Source organism: Eschrichtius robustus, chromosome X, assembly GCF_028021215.1.
Source record: "Eschrichtius robustus isolate mEscRob2 chromosome X, mEscRob2.pri, whole genome shotgun sequence".
Lineage (NCBI taxonomy): Eukaryota > Metazoa > Chordata > Mammalia > Artiodactyla > Eschrichtiidae > Eschrichtius > Eschrichtius robustus.
In genome coordinates this window covers 39,472,854-39,493,175 of record NC_090845.1, presented here as the reverse complement: position 1 = coordinate 39,493,175, position 20,322 = coordinate 39,472,854, and the positions used below count along the sequence as shown (strand labels likewise).

At 38.1% G+C, this 20,322-nt stretch overlaps 1 protein-coding gene across 8 annotated transcripts in view; it reads left to right on the top strand.

Moving 5' to 3' along the window:
- The window catches only part of CASK (calcium/calmodulin dependent serine protein kinase), a 396,439-nt gene that overhangs the window by 202,090 nt on the left and 174,027 nt on the right, over positions 1 to 20,322 (top strand). For all 8 annotated transcript variants that reach the window (XM_068532540.1, XM_068532538.1, XM_068532536.1 and 5 more), the window contains exons 4-5: positions 6,708 to 6,785; positions 11,885 to 11,957. In XM_068532540.1, the coding sequence (XP_068388641.1) occupies positions 6,708 to 6,785; positions 11,885 to 11,957 (151 nt within the window). The remainder of the gene's footprint in view (positions 1 to 6,707; positions 6,786 to 11,884; positions 11,958 to 20,322) is intronic.

The window sequence follows — 20,322 nt, the reverse complement described above, 5'->3', positions numbered from 1 at the left end:
CAACCCAACACTGGAGCCTACCTGGGCTCTTTGGTGGGGCTAATGACAGACTTTGGGAGGGCTCACACCAAGCAGTACTTCCCAGAACTTCTGCTGCCAGTGTCCTTGTCCCCAAGGTGAGCCACAGCCACCCCCCACCTCTGCAGGAGACCTTCCAACACTAGCAGGTAGGTCTGGTTCAGTCTCCCTTGGAGTCACTTCTCCTTCCCCTGGGTTCCAATGTGCACACTACTTTGTGTGCGCCCTCCAAGAGTGGAGTCTCTGTTTCCCGCAGTCCTGTTGAAGTCCTGCAGTCAAATCCCAGTAGGCTTCAAAGTCTGATTCTCTAGGAATTCCTCCTCCCGTTGCCAGACCACCAGGTTGGGAACCCTGACGTGGGGCTCAGAACCTTCACTCCAGTGGGTGGACTTCTGTGGTATAAGTGTTCTTCAGTCTGTGAGTCGTCTACCCAGCAGTTATGGGATTTGATTTTACTGTGATAGCGCCCCTCCTACCGTCTCATTGTGGCTTCTCCTTTGTCTTTGGATGTGGGGTATCCTTTTTGGTGAGTTCCAGTGTCTTCCTGTCAATGATTGTCCAGCAGCTAGTTGTGATTCTTGTGTTCTCACAAGAGGGAGTGAGAGCATGTCCTTCTACTCCGCCATCTTGGTTCCTCCACCAGAAGAGAAGTTTAGATTGGCAGTTATTTTGATTTAAGATACCTTTCCACTGTATTCTGGCTTCCACTGTTGCTACTAAAAATCAGCTATCAGTCTAAGAGTCCATTGTTTTCACTCTTTGTGAGATTTTCTTTTTTCGTTTGGTTTCCTGCAGTTTTCACGGATATGTATCTAACTATAGATATCTTGCTTGATGTTTAGTGGACTTTTCAAATCAGTGGATTGGTATCTTTAATCATTTCTGGGTAATTATCAGCCATTATATTTTCAGTATTGCTTCTGCTTCATTTTCTTTTCACTGTTTAAATTAAACTTCAATAAAATACATGGTGACCTTCTCACTGTAATCTTTTATGTTTCTTATCCTCACTTATATTTTCCATGTTTTATCTCTCCTTGCTTCAATCTGATTGTCTTCTGGTTCACTAATTTTCTCTTTGACTATCTAATCTGCTCAAATTCTTAATTTTGATTTTATGTTTTTCCATTCTGAAATTTCTTCTTGCTACTTTTTCAAATCTGTAGTGTCACTTTAGATGATTTCTTGTTTCTTACTGAAGTTTTTAAATTCAGCTTTTATCTCCATGGTAAGCATTGGGGTTTTCCTATGATACCAGTAAGACATACCAGAATATATTCTATACCCCAGTTTTCAAAACACAGGTCTTTATGATTCCAGCCTGGGGTATAAGGTATTTTATCAGAGCCTTAGCCTTTGGTGGGCTCTTCTGAGGTGTGCCAAAGGAATAGCTCTGTCTCTCCTCTTGGATCACCCTGCTGCAAAAGAAGTTGGACCCTGTAAATCTCCATCTGACTGCCCCCTTCCACTTCTCTAGAGCTCCCCAAAAGTGAAGCCTCCTGCCTCCACATCTGCCTTCTTTCCATAGCCCCTCCCTATCCCCAGGGCAGAAGCAGCTCTTGCTCACCTCTTTGAGCTCTAATCCTTTCTCTGTTCTCACTAGGTAGTGCTGGTGATTCTTTAATGCTTAAAAAATTTTTTTTTATTTCATCCAGTCTTTTTAGTTGTTTCTGTCACCTTCAGGGGAAATGCTGGTCAGAGAAATCCAGATTTGATCTGTCCTTTACAGTGTTTCTCAAAGAATAGTTTGCAGGCACATTCCAATCTACCAGCCATTTACCCCTCTATAATGAGATGAGAACAGAAATTGAGACTAAACGTCTAGAAACTGTTAGAGTAATTTGGCATTGCTGTGAAATCGTAGCACATGATTTTGTATGTTGTAAAAAGTATTAGTTCTTAATATACCTGAGGGGGGATAAAGCTAGTCCTTCACCACAGTTAATTTGAGAAGCACTTCTTCATACAATCAGGTACAAGTCTCCTACAAGCCTCCTCTTTCTCTGCTTTTGCAGAATACATTGTAGAGGAGGGAAAAAAACCTTTCCTCTATACTTTTAGGTTAATGACTGAGGCCTGCAAATTAAACTGGCAAATGACAGATTAGCAGGAGAAAAGATTTTCATTTGCACATGGGGGGTGGGGGACATGCTCATAGAAAAAAGTGAAAGCCACAGAGACCCAGAGGCTTATATACCATTTTAACAGTGAAAGTAAAGAGACTAGACAAGGGAAGGGGGGAGTTTGGGCATCTGGGGTTGGGGGTGAATTGTGGGAAGGTGATCAGAAAATATATGGTAAATAAGAGTTATTTAGCAAGGTTTATTACACAGGTAAGAGTAGTTTTCTTCTTCTTGGTACATGAGAGGGGAACACCTTTACAAAAGGAAATTTCTGTCACCTTTACAAAGGGAAATTTATGTCCTGTTTTTAGGCAGAATGGAGGAGAGTACAGCATTCTTCCTGTATCTGCTGATTTTCGATTGCCTTCAGTTCAAAATAATCCTGTGCTAAAGTGGCATATTTTGGGTGGCATATTCTGATTCCCTTCAACATACAGCCAGCCATACCTTGTGCCTCTAGACCTGTGATCTGTTTTGTTTGGAGCATTTGTTTATGGACAGTTTTTAAAAATTTTATAAGTAATGCATGTTTATTACAAAATTTTAAAAATTCAGATAGATGAAGGGGGGAGGTTAAGATCATTCATAATCCCATCACTTTTCACAATTCAGAGTAAACCTCCCATAGTTTTTCTCTGTGTATAGTATAGAAGCGTTCCCCATACTCTTCCTTAGCAGGTTTTCTTCTTCTCTGTCTCATTTACTCCCTCAGAATGGAACCAACTGGGGAAATTCAGAACATGCTTCTTGAAGCTTCTTGGCAGCTCCAGAAACACACTAAGATGGGAAGCCAAAGCGAAAAACAATAGAAGAAGCCTTATAATTGGTGTTTTTAAAGTTTATTTATTTATTCATTATTTATTTTGGCTGTGTTGAGTCTTCTTTGCTGTGCGCGGGCTTTCTCTAGTTGCAGCGAGTGAGGGCTGCTCTTCGTTGTGGTGCACAGTCTTCTCATTGCGGTGGCTTCTCTTGCTGTGGAGCACAGGCTCTGGGCATGCAGGCTTCAGTAGTTGTGGCACACGGATTCAGTAGCTGTGGCGCACAGGCTTAGTTGCTCTGCGGCATGTGGGGTCTTCCCGGACCAAGGCTTGAACCCCTGTCCCCTGCATTGGCAGGCGGATTCCTAACCACTGCGCCACCAGGGAAGTCCCATAATTGTTTTTAAAATCATATTATCAGATAAAGTTTATCAAAGAATTAAGACATTGAACTTTTTGTTCAAGGTTATTATATTAGGATTGTATGCATTATGAATATGTATATTTTAAGTTTCTGTGATGAATAAAATTTGCATGAATAACAGTATTTTTAGTTATTTCTGTATCTCATAAAATTTAAAATTAATGGATTGCCTCTTTTACTTTAATATCAATTAATGTTGCAATTAACTAATCAAATAGCTTTAATAATAGAAAGTCACTTTCACAGTAATGACTTACTTTCAGATTAAACCCTCATAGAGCATGCCGGCATGTTTTAGAAGTTCCATAGGTGTTTTTTTTTTGTTTGTTTTTGTTTTTGTTTTTATTTGTTTGGTGTTTTTTTTTGGTACCCCTGGTTATGAACCATTGTATTAAAAAAATGTATAATAGCCAAAAGATCCCATTTATAATAGCAACTAAAAATATAAAATGCCTTGGGGGGGGTGGGGAACCCAATAATCAATATTTGGAACTAATGTGAAGAAAACCTTAAAACTATAACTTAGAGACATGAAAGGAAATGGCGAGGCATATCATGTTCAAGGATGAGAATATTAGGAAAATGTGAATTTCTACTGGTTAATCTATAAATATAATATTATTTCAGCCAAAATATAAAAATTTTTTAACATTTGAGAAACTGATTTTAAAGTTCAGCTGGGAGAAAAAACTCATAAGAAAATGTTTACAAAGAATAATAATGAAATGAGACTTATTTTGCCAAATATTAAAATATACTATTGCAGAATTAAAAATGGTATGGGACTAGATACAAAAATAGTGGAAAAGAGTAGAAACCTAAAAATACCTTGGTGTGTGTATATGTAAATGTAGAAATTGTCATTTCAAGTACTAGTGTTTCAGATATGTCCACGAAAAATGAGTCGATTCATGCTGGTGATTGTAGAACAGGGCAGTAAGCAATTTCCAGTTATTTCCCACTGACTGGTTCCCTCCTTAAGTGTTGGCCTCTCACCACCTTAGTACCTTCTCCTACCCTTAAGATTTTTTTCCCCCTTCCAGATCCCTCCAAAAAAGCCTTCCTCTAGCTCTAAGGATTCTTATTGCTTTATAATGCAATCAATTTAGCTCTCTCCTTTGCCTAACTCTTCTCTCTAAGTTGAATAGTGCTTATCCTCACATTTCGCAATTAAAAAGGAAAATGCCTAAACAAAACTGTAATTCCCTCGCTATGTGTTTTTAGTCTTCACAGATCAACCAACCAGCTTAAACTGCAGCCAGCTTTAAAAATAGTGCTTTTTTTCCTCCCCACAACACAAAGAAATGAGAAATATTCAGCCTCTCTAGTAGTCAAGGAAATGTAAATGAAAGCAATCGTGAGTGACTTTTTTTCCTCCTATCTGACTGACAAAGATTAAAAAGAATAGTCATCCTAGTAGAGGCAGGGTAGAGGAAAGAACACTTTCACACCCAGTAGTGGCAGTATAAATTGTAAAAATTTTTCCAGTAGTGTATGTATCAAAAGTATTATTGTCTGTGCCCCTTGACCTAGGAACTCTGCTTGTAGGACTTATACTACAGCAGATGATATGGGCTGGTCACAAAGATACATGATCGTGTTCATCTGGGCTTTATTTCTGATTGTGCAAAATGGGCACTGCCATACTTCAGAGTAGACTGAGCCATCATAAAAATTATTTTGGAGAAGAATCCTATTTGACGTTGGAAAACGTTCGTTGGCTGTGAAATGAAAACTAGGTAAAATTTGTAAAGCCTTGTATAAATGTGAAAGTATTTTCATTTACATAAAACCACACCAAGATTTAAATAAACTATTCATTAAATATTTACTGTGTGCATAGTATTCTGCCAGGTTTTGGGTGGGAGTATGTTGAAAATATAAAATAAACTTGTTCTTTAGGACTTCACGCTATTTTTGAACTGTTGAGCTTGAATGTGTACATTTGTTCCTTGCACACCTAGTAGGTATAGCTGTAGATAATGGAAAGAACATTAAATATAGATAGGGATTTGAATTCTGTCCCTGTAACATACTTGTCTACTCACTTAGACAACTTGTTTGAGAACGAGAAGGATGCTGACCTCATGGAATGATGGTAAGAATGAAGGGAGATATAACAAGGAATGCTTTCCATGATACTTGATGAATAGTAATATTAGTTAGTAATGTTTATTAATTATTATTAATGGATTAGTTATTAATTATAGGTAATAGTAATGAATAGTTAGTTCCTTTGCTTTCCCTTCTGGAAGTCTCTATTTCCTCAGTATAAAACCTGCAACAGGTATTTTGGTGCCTGAGCTACTAAATAAATGAATGAATGAGGTACTGGATTTGGAAACACTTTATGAGCCTTAGAGCATTATGAAAATGTTAGCTAACTATTCATTAATATATGTAATGATCCGGCAAAAGTTTCGTGTATACACATAAATATGCTTCTATGTAAGTGCTAAATGTTATAATATGGGCTATATAGAGTTGTTATAGAATTTAAGCCAAAGAAGGCCTTCATGTGGCTGGTAATCGTTGAGGGGCCTTCCTGGGGAAGGTGAGATTGGAATGGAACCTTGAATTAAGGTAGGTTTTGAATGTGAGAAACAATATATGCAGAAGTGTGTGGCAGAAAAATTAAAAAAATGGTATATTCAGGGAGTAGTGTAAGACTAATCTGCGTAGAGAGTGAGTTATTCTTGAAAAGTCATTAGACAGGGTAGGTAGAAGAAGCAAGGTATGGCTGAGACAACAAGAAGCCTTAAGGATCTGTTGAGAAATAGAGAACCATTTTAAGTTTGGAGGCAAGGTAGTAACCCTGCGTCACCAGCACATCAGTGTGTTAAGAGTATGTTTGTAGCAGTTAACTTTGGTATTGGAAGTATAAACAAAAATAAATTATGGATTAGCTAATTATTTTTTTTCCTTTCACAGTATACAGCTTGAATTCCCTTTTAGTGGTGATAGCTATAGCTAAATGTTTTAGAATCGTTGTTGTATTCTTAAAATATTACATGGTGTGACTAGATACAATTTCGGAACTTGATTCAAAAATATGCCACAACCCCCAACATTGCCCTTTTCTGAGACTTTTTCTTGTGATAACCTAAAGAAAATTTATAGGCAGTTTCCCACACTTTATGTTATTTGATGCTACCATTTGCTTTTTCTTCCTGTTTTTTTCTCCTGTAGATTTTCAATGTTAAGATGGTTATAATGTCCTTTATAATTTATGTCTATTTTTCATCAAAAGAAAGGAGATTTAAATAATTTATTATAATCTTTAGCTGTAAGTCAACTAAAAACTTAGTTACAATGTATTCCCTTTCAATGTTTTCTTCCTGAAATTTTCTCTTTCCTTATATTCTTTTTCACATTTCTCTACAGTATGGATGGAGCGGATCTGTGTTTTGAAATCGTAAAACGAGCTGACGCTGGTTTTGTATACAGTGAAGCTGTGGCCAGGTATGTAATTTGTATGAACTTCCCAGAAGTAAAGGTAGAAGTAAAAGAAGGAAATGACAAGGAAATCACATGAAGTGGCCTGCTCTTTGAACTGGTGACGAGCATATTGCCACTCTTTCTTACAGGGAGCATCTCTCTTTTAATGTGCATTAGTGGAACCAAACAGTGACTGGAAATGCAAAATATTGAACAATGAATTGATCTATTTATATGGATTTACAGTTGAACATCACTACTGCTATCTTTTCCATTTCTGATGACTTTTATACAAGGAGGAATTTGATAGCTCAGGAACCGTGTAGAATTAAACTTGGGTTTTTTTGTGTGTTTGATTTTTGCTTTTTAGCAGATGTGCCTCATTAGTTCTTCAGTTTGCCTTTTAGTGATAGCAAATTGTTAGGTGACCAGTTAATCTGAGAAAAAGCATAGAACAGTAGAAGGAACAGAAATAAAAGCACAGTTTTTCTGCTGAATATATTTGCTTCAGGCCAGTGTTTGATCTCCCAATCAAGTAGCCACCATTGTTCCAAGTGTAGGAGTTCTTGTAAAGAACTGATGACTCAAAATAAGGATTTAATATGAAAAATCACAAGAACCATGCACTGGGCCACTTGCTTGTAGATTTGAAGCAGTACAGCTTTCTGCTTTTGGTGACAATCATATCATAAATACCCACTCCAATGAGTTGCCTTTTTAATACCTGGGGTACAGCATCTCTCCTCAGTCACTAACCATAGTATGTTGAAGGGTTCAAACCCACAAACCCATTAGGATTTATTAAAACTTTCTACCATTTGAGAAATAGTTACCATTAAATGATTATAACTTTCTCCCTCCTATCATTCTTTTTATAATTATGGCACAATGGACAGATATGGCTGAAAACAGCTTAGAGACTACCTCATGTGACTTCAAGCTTAGAATGGCTTGACTTTCTTCAAATTCTTTGCCCTGCCTTCTCCTGACTGAGGAGCAAGGTCCCCAGTCTCAGGAGATGGAGCAGCCATAGCTATAACACAAGATAAAGAATATACTCAGTTTTAGGTAGCTGCTGTTTTGTACTCCTGGAGCTAGGGAGAAGAAGCAAATGAGAGTTTATATATACTAACTTTAATTCCTTCTTTTAACTCCCGATGTATTCATGGTAGAACTGAGGCTAAATATCCTTTTTTCTTTTGTGCCGTGTTCACTAAAGCATATTCTAGGGTTTTCTTTTTTTTTTAATCCCATTTTACTCTTGTTTTGAATTCTTATCACAGTTTAAAATTTTTACTTTGTATTGTGTTTCAGAATTAAAAAGCATTCTTTAATACCAAAGGTAGTCAATGCTGTCTTGATTTTTCTTATGGCACAGTGGTAAACCACTTTCTCCTACTAAATGAAACTCTCAGACGTTTGCATATCATTGTCCATATTTATTTCTTTAAGAATTTGAGTTTTGTATTTTCCCATATTGATATCTTTCAACAGCAGCATCAAATAGGGAAAACTAAAAATTCTAGATGTTGATTTTATAAAACAGTGAAGCTTGATGGAGGAATATGACCTTTTCCTTTTGGAACCACAAAAACACTGGGGTACCTGGCATATAGGCTGTCAGAGTTGGTGTTAAACCAGTACCACTTTTACTCTGTTCCCTACTCATCCCTATCACTTTTCCTTAACTTTGAGCCTGTCTCTGCCACTGGACTATGTGTTAGGATAGGGGGAATAGTAGTGTTGTAGAGGTGATGTCATACAGTGAAATGACTTGAGTTCTCTCCCAATCTTGAGATTTATAGAAAAGTTAGATGTTTATATATATCAAGATGATTGTATATCAATCAAGCCTGTTGATTTTAAGATCTACCTATATTGCTATTAAAATGGTGATTTTATGAAAGGAACTTTCCAGAATGGACCAGAAAAGAGTAGTATTGGGATCAGTAAGTGACACTGCATAGAGAGGGGTTTGGCACAATTTATTAAAAACCCTTCCTAAAAATGACAAAAGGGAGTGGCCTCAGAAAGTATGATTATGTATGTCCCCTATTGCAGAGTACCAATGACCATGTAACAAGGGCACGTAAATCCTTCCTTTGGTTTAGAGCGTTCAACCAGATGACTTCTACCTTCCTCCTCTCTGATTCTGTGATTTGTTGTTGGCAAATTCAGCTTGCATTAGTTATTCTAGTGAGACCAATTGCAAGAAGACTCTGAGACACCAAGTAATCATATTGATAATGTTGTTTTTCTCCAACTGGCTGAGCGTCAAGAGGAGCAGCAAAGCATGACATGAAAGAAAACTGCGTTCAGTCCTTACAACCCAATTAGTGATTACCTCTGTTCTTTCAGAGGTGGTGAGTTGCGGAGCAGGCTAACATATAGGATCAGACTATCAAATCAAACTCTCACAAATCAGAGAGATATTCTTCCCTAGCACCAGGCTTTACTAAACAATTATAAGGATACAAGCAATCAAAAGGCTCAGCTGAAGCAGACAGAGATCTGGGCCTTTTAAGGGCAGCTCCTCACTTCATTCCTTCCTGCATCAGAAATGCACCTCTGGCCCAGAATAGATGAGGTCTCTACATGAGGTTTGTGAGATTCCACACACAGAGGGGAGCATTTAAATTATGAAACATCTCCATTGTGTATCTTGGAGAGTTGTATAGCTTACATGACATCTTCCAGGAAGCCATTCATGCCTCAGAGATCCTGGGTTCTGTTTATCATAGGTAGTCCTTAGCCAAGAACATTCTGTTAAGGGAATTCCAGAGATAAGCTTTCTTCAGCCTAGCAAAGAGCTTTTTTAAGTGTAGTCTTTTTACCCAGAGTTGCCAAAGAGAGTAGACTGAGTCACCTCCCTTCTTTTCTTCCACCCCCAAAATACCTCCTTCCAAAGGAAGTGAGAGGATTGCTGGCCAGCTCTTTTCTTTCCACGGAGTTATCATCATTCCTGATCCTTAGGGATGGAGACAAACATAGATATTGATGAGTTCTCTGAAAGCATAGGCCACCATGATGCTTCATGAAATGAAGCTTTTTGATTAAAGTTTAGTCAGCAGCTCTCTAGAATGTATATGGGTGGATTTTGGTTCTGTAGTCTGCTTGCACACTATTCACATGCACAGCCTCCCAAGGGTCATGACTGGGAGGGTGGAGAAAGATCAGTTTAAATATGTTATATTTGGGGGAAAAAAATTCTACCCTGCCCCCACAGAGATTCTAATATGTATGTATATTTGGGTTAAATAATTGAGTATTCGGATTTAAAAATGCTCATTCATTGAGGTTTTTTCTTTTTAAATAAAACTTTGAGATAAGAATTTTTTTTTTTAGAATTTTCTTCAGGCTAAGGATAGAAGTGGCTGTCCTAGTGCTAAGTATCCAAAGTAGTCATGCTGTTAGGTATAAGCTAGGTCCATATTACCTAACTTAAACTTACCTACTATTCCAATGTTCACACCTAGATGCACAAATAGGCTGTTCCTAAATCTTGACTAAATTTGATAATAATAGACTTAACCTTTGTAGCATGCTTTAGAGTTTTTAGAAACTAGAGTTTTTCACACTTGTTATCTCTGCCATTTCGGGGGGTCACAGATCCTCCAAAGCATGATTTGAACCAGGAAAGGGCAACAACACCAAGTTAAGAACCCCTAACTTAAACAGAAACTTAATTTCAACTGCACTGGCCCAGGAAAAGAGTATGTGACCATGACCCGCCATGTGTGCATTTGCAAAGTAAGAAAAATTGAACATCACAACTGCAGGAGCCTGGCTCCTTCTGCTTAGAGCCCAGTTGTGAGGAGACAATGATAAGTACAGGAACAAAGCCTGGGTTTTTTTTCCCCCCTGCCTTTCATTTTTAAACTAGAACCTTCTGATCAATTCTAATACATGAAATAATGCATATGCTAATTAGAGGGACATTGATGTGAGTTTGGCTAGATAGTAGCATACCAAAGAGGGAACTCAATGGAAATGTCTTTTAATTTTAAAGCAGGAGTGGAGAAAATTTTTTTTGGTCTTGAGTCACAAGCACACACACAAGGTCATTTGTAAGTACCATTAAATTATTTAGTTTTTATTTTAAAGTGTGGGGAATAAAAGATCTGGATAGAAAAAACCAAAATGCAATAAATACTAAACAATAATTAATGTTAAGTATATTGCATTTCTGTGTCATGGCTAGTTGGGAAGGAAAAGGGGAAAGTGAGAAAGGAAGAGGGATAGTAGGGGAAAAACGACAGATATGAAGGGAATAAAATTCAGAGGAAGAGAAGATGAAAAAGACCCTCAAAGAAGAAACAGTGGGATTACAGAAGAACTTCAGAATGGCGGGAAGGAAATCGAAGTAAGTTCTGAAGTAATACTGAATGAACTGCTCTTGTCACATCCTGTGGCTAGTTGACCCTGTTACCATTTTTAAGGACTGTTCTTTAAAGTGCTCGCTCCTCCTCTGTTCTTCACCTGGACCCAGTGCAGAGCCTCTGTGGACCCTGCTGACCTTGTGAGGAGTTTGACTTCCTAGGACTTAGGCCCAGAAGGAACTCTGCTTTGTTCAAGGATGCCCCAACTAAAACTTGATTATGTTGCAAAAAGAAATTGTAGAGGCATAAGAGGGTTCTTCTTTCTTGTTTGTCATTAGAGCTAAATGGAAATAAGACAGAGAGCCAGCCTCTGCTGGCAGATAAAAGGTTCCCACCCCTTTAGTCAGAATCCTTGGTGTACCTCTGAGCACTGGTCACTTAATAGCAATCCAGTGTAACTAAGTAGAATTAACTGAGTGTCAGAAGACTCTTTTTTTCATGTTTTAAGCTTGAATTTTTAGTTTGCAGAGCTATTTTACTTATGAACTGTGTGAAATTCCTTTGACTTAGATATCTCAGAAAATACAGAACACATTAATTCTTCATAAAGCTCATAAACTTATGCATCTAACAACTTTTTCATTACTAAGCTGCACATTCCACCAATCTTGTCTACTCAAATGAAAAGTGTCCGTGGGCAGTGAGTATGAAGGTGGGAGTTACAAACTAGGGACACTGTACATTAAGTTTTAAAAATATAAGGGTTTTTTTTTACAGTTTTAGATTTCTTTTGTTTTTCTACAGTCATTACATGAGACAGATACTGGAAGCTCTACGCTATTGTCATGATAACAACATAATTCACAGGGATGTGAAGGTAAGTCATTTTTATCACTAACTTTAATATTTGTGAATAGAAACTTATAGCAATGATAAGAATCAGAAATTTTTCTTTAATGTCTTATAAAGAGTATCTTAAAGTTAATTTTACTTACAAATAAAAATTTGTTTAACTGGTTTATATTTGGAGAGTTGTACTAGTTCTTAATAGGAGCACTTTTTTATCATTTCAATTTCCTTATTTTTATTAAAATGTACACGCATTCTAAAATTCTGTTATTCCTCCTTTGCCATTATGTGTGTAAGAGAGAAGTGTGAAAATCCAACAAATAGAAAGAACCAAACAATATCCTATACTAAGTTAATTGGGGGGAAATTAGAGTTTGGTTTATATAGTAAAAGTTCATCACACACTTACATTTTCTTAATGTTGCAATGTAGAATAGTCAGCATTTTATTTTCTTTGCAGAGAGTTTTTTAAAATAGTCTGAAGTCGTAATTATAAATGCAATATAGTTTGTACCCTTAGGAATATGAATATTACCATTATTCAATCTTTGTGCCTGTTTAATCCCAGTATCAAGTTTATGAGAACTGTCAGTCCCTGGCTTATAAGGTGTCAGGCAGGACATGGAGGCATGCAAGAAAAGAAATCATGGGGCTTCCTCCTGATGCCTACCCCCTTTCAAGGCCTCGAGTCGCTAAGAGCCCCTGTGGTCTCTCTGGCCCTGTTGTCTACTTTCACGTGCTCCTGTTTTGTCACTGGCCTCTCTCTAACCCGCAGCATCCACAGATATGGCGCTCTCCTTCCCTCAGGATGTATTATCAAAGGCCTGGCTTCTTTAATGTATTTTAATGGTTAAGAAAATTAAGTAGAATTTAGTTAAATTTTCTATAACGTTTGGGAAATTTTAACTGAAATTCTTGTGGTTAAAAGCTGAGGGAAAGCATGAGCAATTCCAGATCAATCTGGTGGAATGTTATAATAGCAATGAAAAATAATTGGAGAAATGCACAGAATACACATTAGTGTAAATTAGTTGTAAGATGTCTTATTCTTTTCAAATGTGGTGATAGGAAAATGATATTATCGCCACTCAACATTAAACAACCCAGTGGATACATAGCACTTTTATAAGGAAGTATTCTTCAGTTATGCAAACAAAGAGAGTAAGAAGTGTAGAAAGATAAAGGGGGGAGGGAATGGTCAATGACTGCAACGTGCTGTGTCATTCTTTTGCATTTAATTAATGTAAGAAAATGCATGTATACACAGTGAAGTATATCTCCTTATATATAGTGACAAAAATGACAATTTGAGGGACTTCCCTCGTGGTCCAGTGTTTGAGACTCCATGCTTCCACTGCAGAGGGCGCAGGTTTGATCCCTGGTTGGGAAACTGGGATCCCACGTGTTGTCCGGCATGGCCAAAAAAAAAAAAGACAATTTGAAAACTTAAAATGTGTAAAACAGATTCTTAGTTCATAGAGTAGCATTGTGTTAAAAACACTTTTGCTCAAGAGGCAATTTTTTTAAATTGAGATATAATTAACGTTTAACATTATATTAGTTTCAGGTATATAGCATAATGACTTGATACATGTGTACACTGTGAAATGATCACCACAGTAAGTCTAGTTACTCTCTGTCACCATACAAAGTTACAGAATGTGCAATATAATATTATTGACTAGTCACCAGGCTGTACATTACATCCCCCTGACTTATTTATTTTATGGCTGGAAGTCTGTACGTCTTACCCGCTTCACCCATTTTGTCCACCCAACCCCCTTCCCCTCTGGCAACCACCATTCTGGTCTCTCTGTCTGTGAGTTTTGTTTTGTTTGTTCATTTGTTCTGATTTTTAGATTCAGCGTGTAAGTGAAATCATAGGGTATTTGTCTGTCTGTATCTGACTTATTCACTTAACATAATACCCTCAAGGTCCATCCACATTGTCACAATGGCAAGAGTTTGTTCTTTTTTATGACTGAGTAGTATTCCACTGTGTATGTATGTGTATATGTATGTGTGTGTGTGTGTGTGTGTGTGTGTGTGTGTGTGTATATACACACTACATCTTCTTTGTTCATTCATCCATCAACGGACACTTAGGTTGTTTCCATATCTTGGCTATTGTAAATAATGCTGCAGTGATGTGGGGGGTGCACATAGTGTTTTTTCTTTTAGCGTTTTCAAATTAGTGTTTTTGTTTTCTTCAGATAAATACTCAGAAGTAGAACTGCTCGATCATATGGTAGTTCTGTTTTTAGTTTTTTTGAGGAACCTCCATACTGTTTTCCAGAGTGGCCACACCAATTTACATTTCCACCAACGGTATATGAGGGTTCCCTTTTTTCCTACATCCTCACCAACACTTGTTATTTCTTACCTTTTGATGATAGCCATTCTAACAGGTACGAGGTGATATCTCATTGTGGTTTTGATTTGCATTTCCCTGATAATTAGTGCTGTTGAACATCTTTTCATGTACATGTACCATCTGTCTGTCTTTGGAAAAATGTCTATTCAGATCCTCTGCCCATTTTTTAATCAGATTGTTTGGGTTTTTTGTTATTAAGTTGTAAGAAGCAATTTTAGTTTGAATTCTGTTCTTGAAAGGTAATTATATCAATATCATATGATAAATGATTGACAACAGTACTGTAATACTTTCAATAATATAGTTAGCTTTTTGATTAGCCATGGTATTTGATATAATGACAATCCAAAACCAAATAAAATCCCAAAGTAGTTATGTTTGAATGCTGTGCTTCACCTTCTAACTTACATTCTGATTGATTTATTCAACAAATATCCGAGTGCCTACTTCATGCAGTATACTGTGCTTGGAGCCCTAAAGGCATTATTATGGTCTCAGTAGAGAGATGAGATAGTGTATCTGTTACCAGCTTCTACAGAATAACACACAGTGACTTGCAACGACAATCGCCATTTATTTGCTCTCAGTTCTGCAGTTGAGCAGAGCTTGATGGGGACTGCCTGATTCTGTTTCACAGGCTGTTGGCTAAGGCGGCATGGTTAGTATCCACAAAGGCTTCACTCACTTTTCTGGCATCTCAGCAGAAGTGAATAGAACAGCTGGAAGCTGGCTAGGCCCTCTTCATAGTCTCTCATTCAGAACATTTCTCTCTTTCTTTGTCTTTCTCCCCCTTTCATGGCCCACTTTTCTAGCAGGACAGTGACTCATGGCGCCAAAGGAGCAAAAATGGAAGTTACCAGGCCTCTTGAAGCCTTGACCTGGAATTGGCACTGTGTCCTGTCCTCTGTGTTCTGTTAGTCAAAATGTCACAAGAGTAGCCTGGATTCAAGAGGAGGTAAAATAGGTTGCACCTTTTAGTTGGAGGAGCAACCTATGTGCACAAGAATAGGAGAACTTGTTTGTGGCCATCTTCACAGATAGACAAAACAAATAATTATCGTCCAAGGTACGGGATGGGAAATATAATTAAAAGAGTCAGAGAAACTTCATGGAGGAAGTTACATTTGAGCCTAGTCTTGAGTCATGGGGGAGTTACACAGGGATGAGAGGACGTTTCAAGCAACAGGATAGTGTGTGCAAAGGCTCAAAGTTAGTTTTGTATTGGATTTTAATAAATTTGTTTACTGTGTCTAAGGCACATGCCAAATAATTTTGAGGAAGCATCCAGAAACATTCTAAGGAAGGGAAGAGAGAAGTGATTCTGAAACTGCAAGTTAATAAGAAGAAACCACCAGAAAAGGCACCATTGTTGAGTTGGGAAGCAGACTCTCAACACAGAGCACACATTATTGTTGATATTCTTTATATTTCAGTACCTGAAATCTATACATTTCGCATGGGTAAATGTAATACTCACATTTAGCTAATTGGTAAATTTGAACTTGGGTGTATTTTTCTTAAGACATGCATCCAAAAATATGTATCGAGAGCCTACTATGTGTCAGGCACTATTCTAGGAACCGGAGCTACATCAATGAACAAAACAGACAAAATCACTGCCCCTGTGGAGCTGACTTTCTAGTTCAGGGAGACAGACACTGATCACTGAGCATAAGTCAGTCAACTGTATAGTAGGTTAGAAGGTGAAAAGGACTACAGAAAAAAAGAGAGCAGCCAAGGGGGTAGGTAGGGACTGCTGGAGAAGGGGTTGCAATTCTAAATAGGGTGATCAAGCAGGCCACATTGAGAACCTGACCTCTGGCAAGGACTCGAAGGAGAGAGAGAGAGTGCACTAACTGACATCGAAGGAGGAGGGTTCTGGGTAAAAGAACAGCCAGTGTAAAGGCACTAAGGCAGGAGCATAAGTGCCCTTTTGAGCAAGAGCAAGGAGGCCAGTATGGCTGAGGCGCAGTGAGCAAAGGGGAGAGTGGATAGTAGATGAGGTTAGAGAGGAAAGGAGGGAAGGGACTTTGACTTTTACTCTGACAGAAATGAGGATTCACCAGAGAGTTCTGAATGAAGATGAACTATGATCTGACTTTCCACGGTAACAGGACTACGTTGCTTTGTTGGTGATACATTGAATAGGGGCTCAAGGGTGGAACTTGGGAAACAGGAGATGGTCCTGCCTGGCAGGGCCAGAGTGGTAGCAAGGAGGTGGTAAAAAAGTAGATTTCCAGATATATTTGAAGGTTGTGTCAACAGGATTTGCTAATACAATTTCAGTAATTTAGGTAACCCAAAGTAGTTTCGTTCAAGGCCTTATTATAGGGGTTTTCCAATGTAGTGATCTTTAATAACAATACATTTCACATGGCTAATAATTTAAAATTTCACTTGATGTGTTGTTACTGTTTTTGCTAATAACAACTAATTTTTCAGCCTAGTAGCTTTTCTTCACATTCAGATATTGTATATTCAGTGACTTGTCTGAATAGATTTCTTCTGTATGTAGATTTTGGTTTCTGTAGTTTTTGTCAAAATTTTCTTCCCTTATACTTAGTAAAGAAAATAGAAGACCATTGCAGCATTCCATTCCTTTGAGAAATATTTAGATTATTTAATCATCTGTTTCAGCTAGCCAAGAATATTCTCATTTTCTCCCTGGTTCTGGTTCTCTCTCTCTCTCCTTCCCTCCCTCCTTCACCTCCCCCCCCACCCCAAGTTCTTGATATTGATCCAAAAGCATTGGGTTTCCCAAAGGTCCTAACATTATATTAATAATACTTTTTTCTTTACTTGGTACACATTTCTTTTTGAAATCATAATACCTGAGTCTAAAAATGTTTGGTTATATCAGGTTAGATTTGAGTATATGGTGCCATGTGACCTGTAGTGGAAACTGCTCGCTTTCGAGAAGCAGTTTCACATGAAATTGTGTAAAAAATAACTATATAATCCTTTGAAATTTGGGAAGGCGTGTCATCGTAGTACAGCATCTCCCAACAGCCATGCGCATTTGGGGCCAGGCACTTTGTTGTGGGAGGCTGTCCTGTGTGTTGTTGCCTCTACCCAGCCTCTACCCACTACATGCCAGTAGCATTTCCCCCCAGCTGTGACACTCAAAAATGTCTCCAGACATTGCCAAGTGTCCCCTGGGGCACAAAAGTCACCCCCAGTTGAGACCCACTGTCATAATGGCATATTTCTCATGTTTTGACTCCCTACAGGCATTAATTAAGGCATGTATTTTATTCCTTTTTTTCTTATGAAAGGATGTGGTAACTTTCATTATGTTTCAGTGTTTTCTTCCTCTCACCCCTAAATTAAAAGTACTTTAGAAAGAAATAGACCTGGCTCCTTGCCTGCCTTCATTTGCTCTGTTAAGCAGTGAAAGTTGAAATTTTCTTGTGTCTCCTGACTCCCAGAGACAGCCTCACAAAGCATCACCTGGGCGTGGAGAGACAAGCAAGCCGTAGACCTTTCTGTGGCTCTGACCTACTGATGTACTGTTTTAATAAACGAAGTTGAAGTTAAGCAGCTTCTTTGAGAGCAAACTGCTGTACACACAATCACTTTCTATTCTGAATAGGGCCTGTGCCCAGGAGGTCTGGGGGCTCCGTTTTTAGTTCTCAGAACTGCAAAACCCCAGTCTCACAGCCACTCAGCCAGGAGCCTCCGCCCAAGCATTTCTGTGTGTGCTTCCTTTAAATGGTTTTCCTCGCTAACCCGTGAACACGCCTGGCTGCTCTCTGGTCCCCTTATGGTATCAGTTCTCCTTTCACCAGCTTAAGGCCAGACTTCACTATAAATGGGTGTTCATCAGATCACGCTAGTTGCCATAGCATTGTGGATTTCTTACGGTATTTCTTCCTCTATTGCTCTTGACATTTCTTTTACATCTCTTACCACAACTCCCAAAAGTCCCTCATGTTTATATAAAATATTGAAGTTCTCCTTAAAATGAAAACTTACTTATTCTATTCTTTATTATAATAAGCACACAGGCTTACCTTCTGCGTTACTTTCGTAAGGTTGTTATGAGCATAATGTACATGTTCAGCTTGAAAGTGGGGTTTTAATACTTAGAAATACAAGATAAATTTAAGATGATTTTGCTTCTCTTTTTCCACCCACCCCCCTTCAAAAAAAATCAACTCCTTGATTTGAGAAGAAAAGAATGACTGTTTCTTTTGCTTAACAGATGTGAATCCTTTCACTGCTCCTTTCCTTTTTAGCCAACGGTAGCAAGCATGTATGATACAGCCAGAGCATTTGTGCTGTCAGGTATAAAGCCTTTCTAGCTGTAGTAACTCTTGCCACTGATATCAACTCACTTTGAATTTGGGGGCGGTCAGAGAAGGTTCATGGCATTGGGCTGCAGGATTGAAATGCTTATTAGCAAATTACCAGTGTCCCTCTGTGCTCCCTTTGTGGTTTGCCAAGCAAGATTTCCTTTCAACCTGTCTTCACACATTTGTTCATAACAACTTCCACCCTGCATGCTGCAAAGCCAGGGGTGGGCTGCAGTCGTCCTTACCAAATCAGAACAGGGTTGACATTGTAGGGGAACAAAACTTGCCACCCCCAAAATGTATCTCTTTGGCTTGAAGATTATTTGGGGCTGGTTGTTTTTAAGAAACAAGATTCAGGAAGTCTTTCTTTTTACCTCCTCCTTAAGCGCCTGAAAGGATTTGAAGGGCCTGGTCTAGGAAGAGTACTATCACCAGAGATGTCTGCAAAGAATATGGGCTTGGTATGGTGGGGGAGCTGAGCAGGCTGGGGACACCAAAGTCCTCTCTGTGTTCCATTGTCTTTGCATGGAGTAGCAAGCACTTGTTTACCAAACATTTGTTTTTCTATCTCCGTGTGAGTTGCCTTCCTCCCCTTTGACCCCTTTGAAGTCCCAAACCCCTACCTCCTTCTCCTTCTCTCAGATGGCATATAAGTTCCAATTGCCCAGCTTGTCCTTGGGCCTCATATTCCTATGGAACCTCCATAGGTACATAATTTAATTTGTTTTTTCTCCTGTTAATCTGTCTCATGTTAAGTTAACTCTTAGACCAGCCAGGAGAACCTACAGGGGTAGAGGAAAATTTTTTCCTTCTTCAACATCTTCCTCTTCTACTCACAGAATAGAAACTCACTTTCAGGTTGAGTAGTACATCCTTAATTTTGCTGGTCTAGTCTTAATGGTACGTATTCCTGATTAATAGTTTGCAAGTTGCCTTGATGGGAGTGTATGTATGAAAGGATAAAGGGGGAAATAAACATTTATCATGCCTGTTAAGATATAATCTTATTGATCTTTAAGTCAAAATTTGAGGTTTCTGAAATTGTGTTTGACTATAACTCATGGACACATTAAAAACATTGTTTTTCTGAAATTCACACTTTAAAGTTAGGGTAAATTTAGAAAGGGATACCTTATATAAAATACTTGCCATGACATTAAATAGGCGGTACTTCAATTACACAAAAAGTTCAACATAATTTACAATCACCTATTCACGAAAGCATCTATGGTGTAAAGATAAACATGGTGATTAATAAGCTCAGTACAGAGAATTAAAACAGAAGTTGTCTATCAGAATGAGTAACTTGAGAAATTGCATATCTCTTTTCCTGCCTTTTTTAAATAGGAAACTTTTTAAGTAGGAAACTCTACTTTGGTGTAATATCTTTTATCTTTTATTTAAATAGTGGTGATATAAAGTGATTTTTTTAATATTGATTTTTACAAGTTACATATATCTTTAGAACTCCTAAGTGCAGTGAGATTTGATACAGTACTGCTTATGTTAAATGAAAGCTGTTGATCATCTTCTCAATTCCTCTTAGTCTAATGAGTTCTGGTTTTAAAACTTATGTAAGAATAAAAGTATTGCTGTAACTGTGGAGAAAGCTGGATGTCTTGGGAAGTCTCCTGGTCGACTTTGAGTTATTATGTGATTCTCATGTCTATGAAATTACTAGATTGGACACCCCTGTTTACAGCCAGCACTTAGGGAGTCACCTG